The following is a 6,876-nucleotide window of genomic DNA, read 5'->3' as shown; positions in this document are numbered from 1 at the left end:
TTTTTTTATTTTTCCAATCAATTTTTTTAATTTTTTTTTTTACAATTTTTAAAATTAAATTTTAAATTTTTTAAAGAAATTTTAATTTTAAATTTTTCTACTACTTATTCCAAAATAATTTTTTTTAATAATTTTTTAAAATAAGTAGCAATCAAATTTTTTCTAAAAAATTGATTTAAAAAAATATAAAAGAAAATTGGAGACAAATCGCTGCACTTGCAGCGATTTGCTCCTTTTTTTTATTTTTTTTTAATTTCAAATAAAAAATTAAGAAAATCGCTCCTTAGGGAGCGATTTATTAAAAAATTATTTTTTAAAAAAATATTTTAGAAATCGCTGCCAAGGCAGCGATTTTACTTTTTCTGGCACGCAAAGTCGCTGCCCTTCCAGCGATTTTGCCCTTTTGGTTAAAATAAATATTCATATACCATTTTGAAAATTTTATTAACATTTTATACCCTTTAGGCTCCGGACTCAATTTTCATATTAGTCCCACCAAACTAGCTCATTAGGAAAATGTATACATGTTGGAAAATAAATTTTCGTTGAAATACTGGGCAATAATTATTGAACTTTTTTACTTTTCTCACGAATTCAATTTAAATATTTGTAGGAATAGTCACTAAATATTTTTGAGTGAAAATTTTCAATACATTAATTAACTTAGTAATATAGAGAAATCGATCGTGTCAAGACGGTCGTATAGCTCAAACACTTAGCAGAGATTGTTTCAAAATTCATACAAATGCATATTCTGAATTATTATTTTTTGATCAAATTAAATATTCTGAAAATATTAATTCATATAGTAATGGTTAATATTAAAATAGTACTCTATTATACGTAGTATATTTAAGCTTTCAGAGGAAGCTAAAAGGAAATGAAAACAAGGATAGAGATGACAAAAAAAGTTAAAGAAGTTGGTGTGACACAATTGACCAAAGGACATGAAATGTTGCTTCTCCATTACAAATTGAATATCATCCTTTACTTTTAGGTACATGCCAAATGTTATTCTCTCTAACTAAAAACACTCTGAATTATTTAATATAATATATTCACTGCCGTAGAAGTTTACTCACGGAATGTTATCACGAAATATTAGTTTCTCTCTTTCTTTCTAGATTTCTTATCTCTTTCTCTTGAAAGCTTTTGTGTTCTTCATTTATCAAGTGTGGAGGTGGATTCGATGCTAACACTAAATACTGTCAATTGTTGTTTTTTTAGTGTTCTACGCATAAGAATTTTCAAGCGTATAAATGTGAACCACACTGCTTTCTCAACAAACTTCCCTCTATTTAAATATTACTAATAACGTGTATGTTCTTTTGGCCATGTTATAAAGAAGTGAGGGGTCGTTAAAATAGTAGTAAGTATGCAACTTATTCATGTTTTAGTTTTTGTATGAGTTATACAACGTCATATTTGATAGTTGTTAAAGAGTAAATGAGTAAGTTAATATTCATAGTATGACTTTGATTTGTAATTTAAAAATCTATATGTTATGCAAGCTAAAAAATAAAATAATTGTCACCAATATTACTATAACCTCTATAACTCTAGTTGATTAGCAGTACAAACCATCCTGAAATATTTTAAATTGAAGTATATAGCATTATTCAGACGACAATAAAAAAGAAACATTGAACTATATATTCGAGAAGAAAAATATTTTATTTCAAAAATTAAAGGAGAAAATGAACATATGGGATCGATCCGTTTATTGTTTATTCACGTCCATGGGCGGAGCTAATATATAGTTTACGAGTTTGGCCAAATCAATATTTTTTTAATTTACATTCTAGTTTCTTCTGCATCGCGCTCGTGCAGCAGTGGAATGTGTAGATATTTTAATAATGACATAATATATATATTGGATTCTAAACTTGGCTTTAAATTTTAACTTTGATCTCCAACTTTCATAATGCACAAATAGGCACTTTAAGAGCCTGTTTGGTTCAGCTTAAAAGCTGGTCAAACTGACTTAAAAGCTGGTTTTTGACCTATTTAGCTGTTTGACAATACTCAAAATAACTTATTTTAAGTTAAAAAAAACTTATTTTAAGCCAAAAGTTAAAAGTTGGGGTAGGGTGTTTTTTTTTTTTTAGCTTATAAGCTGTTTTAAGTTGACCACATTTTTATCTTTTTGGCCTTAATATTTTTATACAATCTCCAAATTACCCACATAACCCTAACATCTCTTTCTTCCATTTTTCCCTTTTCACGTTCGGCATAGCAACTTCAGCACTTTTATCCAAACGCATAACTGCTTATTTTAAAAATAAGTTTCAGCACTTTCAAAAGTACTTTTTTAAAGCTGCTTTTATTAAGCTCATCCAAACGGGCCCTAAATATCCAACTTTTAAATAAATAAACACATGAGTCATACATGATAAAATACATGTAGGACACCACGTAAAACAAAAAATGACATGTAGGATGACATGTTGGACATGTGTGTCTATTTGTTCAACTTTGTACAAGTTTAAGTGTCTATTTCTGCACATTCAAAGTTGAAAAACATAAATATAATTTAAAACTACGATAAAGAGCAAATTTATTTGTTATGTATTTAATTTAATAATTTTCGTAGGTGAAACGGTAAAAGTAAAACAAGCTGGCAGCCACATTTGATGACTTAAAACCTATTGACCAATAAGTCGACTTTTCTTCATTTCTCTAAAGTCACTTGACTTTGATGAGTTACGTTGCTGCTTCCTCACATTACCACTCAACTAATAAAAAAAAATATCACTCGTATAAATACAAACAACTAAATAAGCTCATTATTCATTACACTTCAACAAGTTTCTCATTTCTCTTTTGTCTTTCTTCTATTTGTCTTTCATTCCTTTGAATATTCTCTTCTTTACTCTTCTATTTAGAGACGGAACAATAACAATCTTACAAAAAGTAAGAAAGCAGTTCTTTATCTGATACTCTCTAAGATACACCAGCAAAAGCAGATCTCTAATTATCAGCATATTAAAAGATGAAGGTTAGTTTTTCTCTCTGTTTCAATTTTTCACGCTATTCGTGGATTCTGATTTTCAAAGGAAAACTAAAATTTAAACTCGAAACATTATTTTACAGAAAGTAATTCTGAAATTGGAGTATTTCGACGAGAAAATCAAACAAAAAGCCATGAAGAAAGTGTCTGGTCTTGAAGGTATTGTTGAATTAAGATATTCTTTTTACAATTACTCAATTTCGATGGCTGTTGAAAAATTGAGCCCAAAAGTTAAAGATACTGAAAATTACGATGGTTTTGTGGTGTGAATTTTGTTGTAGGAGTGGAATCAATTTCAATAGATTCAAAAGAGAAGAAATTAACAATAACAGGGAACATAGATCCAGTTTCACTAGTTTCAAAATTGAGGAAGCTCTGTCACACTGATATCGTCTCAGTTGGACCAGCAAAAGAGCCTGAGAAAAAGAAGGACGACGGTGCCAAAAAAGATGGAGGGGCTAAAAAGGATGACGGCAAAAAAGATGATGGGGCTAAAAAAGGGGATGATAAAAAGGGAGGAGGAGGAGCCGATAAGACGAAAGAAGAAGCTCTTCCAGTAATGAAAGCTTTTCCAGCTCCTATATTTTATCACTATAATCAGCATCCTTATCAACATTATCAAACCCCTGTTCCTGCTTATTATCACCAACGAAGCGTTGAAGAAGATCCAAATTCTTGTGTCATCTGTTGAACTGATATTCATGATGAATTTGATTCATATCATGTTATCACTGTTACTCTAATATATATTTCCTGTGAGTTTTGTGACTTTTTAAGAACAAAAAAAATAGCTTTGTACAAATTTATGTTTTCTTTTTACCCGTGATCACAATTTTTGTTCGATTAAATTAAACTGTTTATTATATCATCTCTTTATTGATGTACATATTTGAATGTCGATTTGACGGTCATTTATTTCGAGTTATAGACTGATCAGATTAATGTTAGGTTGTAGAGCCTGATTAATATATATAACTGTTTCTGCGGTTTAACCTCTGTGGTGAAGTTGTCAGGGTTTATGGGTTTATGGGGGGCGGGAGCCCCCATCCGAAGGAGGGTTCTCTTTTAGGCTGTACTATTTATTCTCTGTATCCAAAATACTCAGATTTATTAATATATATACCCAACCGCCGTAGAAGTTTACTCACGCGATGTTATCACGAAATATTGATTTTCTCTCTCTAGATTTCTTTCTCTTGAAAGTTCTTGTGTTCTTAATTTATCAAGTGTGTGTGAACTCGATCTTAACAATTAATATATGTATGTTGGACATGCGCTTCATATCAATTTACTAATAATGAAAAAGAAATCATAACATGTCGTAATAAAAATTTGATTCGGGATTTAGTAAAGAGTGGATCGAAGTTAAAAAGATATCATTAATTAAGTTGAATCTTCTCTTCTTTATTTGGTAAAAACGAGTAATTGTGAAGCAAAGAGGGAAGAAACAATATAATTTGAATTGGCTATGGAATTCAAGTTTCCATGGAATAAGTCTAACTCTAGCTCAATGTTGGTCAATGTATGCTTTCCAAATAAAGAATTAATTTTATAAACATAAGAGTCAATTAGTACTTTCTAGATTTGTGAAATTTTTTCTAAAGTAATTTATTTTTTATAGTTATGCCAAATATGATTTAATTAGCCGCCAAATTTGACAAATTATCATTAAGAAGTGTAATGAAATGGACTTGTTAAATGATATAAACCCACAAAAAAACGTACCCCCACAATTATTTTTGACGTGCTTCATCAATGCCAAATTGAATATCCATGAGAATGGCAAGTTTTCTTTTGTGTAATAATTTTTTTTTTTTTTTTGAAAAAAAACAACAACAATATCATTACAAGTTTGAAAAAAGTTTCTAAAGTCTTTTTTCCAAAGCAGAAATAATAAAATGAGGAACAAGGTAGGATATTAGGCTCCAAAAAATATTTAGGCCTTTATCGACAGGTCAACTTCACTGGCCTCTTTGAAAATATGCTTCAAGTCTATTATTACAATTATAATATGATGTTAAAATTATATTTATTGTAAAATAAAAGAAATATGTTGAGCTGAGTCAAGAAAAAAATTATTTACTAAGATTTAAGTGTGTATAAAAGATCATTTTCTCATCAAGTTTTAGCATGTAGGCATTTAGCATTTTTTTAAATAGAATTACCATCTATATTTCTTGGCTTAGAGATGGTTATATTGTTATTTGAGAATAGAACGTTGGATTAGATGAAAATCATGCAATTATTGTCTTTATATATAAAAAAAAAAGTAAAATTGGTGATGGAAACGCCATTTTAGATTTATACCATGCAATAATTATTTAAGAACAAAAAGGGTCAATTTTTAGATGAAAACTATGCGATTATTGGTGATAAAAACAATTAGGATTGACAAAGACCGCTATATTTTGCAAAGTATTTAAAGATGAGTCCGGAATCTAAAGGGTATAAAATGTTTAACAAAAATTTTAAAACGATATATAAATTTTTATTTTAACCAAAATGGCAAAATAGCTATTATAGCAGCGATTTGCAAAATTTGAGGCAATGATTTTCAAAATAATTTTTTTTGATACAAATCACGGTCCTTGCAGCGATTTGCTTTTATTTTTTTAAAAAAAAAAATTAAATAAAAAATAAAAAAATAATTTAAAGGGAAAACGCTGCCTAGACAGCGTTTTATTAAAAAATATTTAAAAAAATTATTTTGAAAATCGCTGCCTTGGCAGCGATTTCTTTAAAAAGAAAAAAAAATTAAAAATCAAATTTTGCAAATCGCTGCTATAGCAGCGATTTTGCTTTTTCCAGCGAACTAAATCACTGTCATTCCAGTGATTTTACCGTTTTAATTAAAATAAAAATTTATATATTATTTTAAAATTTTTGTTAACATTTTATACTATTTAAACTCCGAACTCATTTAAAGATTATCTATTAAATGGATCTCCGGATCATATCTTCTATAGGCGGCATTAGAAAAAAAAAATATTACGTGTACCGTGAGTATCTGCTGGATCAAAAATAATAATATTCTCCTACGTATAACTTTTGCTGGCCACAAAAAGCTAATTTTACGTTAAAATCCCCTCGAAAGAAAAGTCTCAATCAATTGTGAGAAAAATCTTGCTAACAAGTTGTTTGAGAAATTGAAGAACAAAATTAAATAATTGGAGGGTCATTACATAATTCAATATGTCAGCATAAGAGCAATTCGAAACAATATAATTACAAAATTTAATTGATAATGACAAAAGACGTATAGTTATTAATTATAAAAAAAAGAACAAAATTAAAAGTCGTCCTGTCAAAAATTGTTCACTTGTCTTTTGGTTTGGTGTGCCAAATTTTGATACTTTGTGCTAATGTTCTCTTTGATATTATCGTTTAAAGCTTAGTGACAAAATTAACCAACAGTTCTTGCTTGGCAGCACGAGGTAAGCAACAATATTAAAATCATTAAAATTATAAGAAAAAACACATTTAATAATAACTAATTGAATTATTGTATTTGTTTTATCAAGCTTCCGTATTGTATTAAAATAATAATAAATATATAAATAGTCATTTTAGAAATCCTATTTAGACAAGGTTCGAAATTTATAAACTTTTCAAAATTGATATGAATTGATTGTATCGAACCCTTAAAGTTTCATTTGTCATGTATCTCTCTGTTAATATATTATATATTGTTTTTAACATAATATTGAGTTATAGTTAATTTGTCTCTCATGTGATAACTTTCTTTGATATATTATGTAATAATATTACTTTATTGCTGGAAAAAAAAAGAGTTTTACTTTTATTTTATCTTAATTAACTCTTGATGATTGAATGACGTTTGTATTTAGTTCTTTCAAACTACTCAT

The 6,876-nt window shown here is 28.3% G+C and overlaps 1 protein-coding gene across 1 annotated transcript; it reads left to right on the top strand.

The window, feature by feature from the left end:
• The first annotated feature begins 2,772 nt into the window (after positions 1-2,772).
• LOC107012655 (heavy metal-associated isoprenylated plant protein 39-like) lies at positions 2,773-3,894 on the top strand. The gene is made up of 3 exons (XM_015212554.2): positions 2,773-2,998; positions 3,094-3,169; positions 3,292-3,894. Exons 1-3 carry the CDS (start codon positions 2,993-2,995, stop codon positions 3,699-3,701), a joined length of 492 nt encoding a protein of 163 aa, XP_015068040.1. The 5' UTR covers positions 2,773-2,992; the 3' UTR covers positions 3,702-3,894.
• The last annotated feature ends 2,982 nt before the right edge of the window (positions 3,895-6,876 follow it).

Source organism: Solanum pennellii, chromosome 3 (assembly GCF_001406875.1).
Source record: "Solanum pennellii chromosome 3, SPENNV200".
NCBI classification, from domain to species: Eukaryota; Viridiplantae; Streptophyta; class Magnoliopsida; order Solanales; family Solanaceae; genus Solanum; species Solanum pennellii.
Note: the sequence above shows the minus strand (reverse complement) of the source record. Positions and strands in the feature narration are given on the sequence as shown.

Excerpts from the sequence above, each read along its gene's own strand:
- LOC107012655 (XM_015212554.2), top strand. Across the intron at positions 3,170-3,291 it reads GAAAGTGTCTGGTCTTGAAG|GAGTGGAATCAATTTCAATA; the intron begins GTATTGTTGAAT and ends ATTTTGTTGTAG.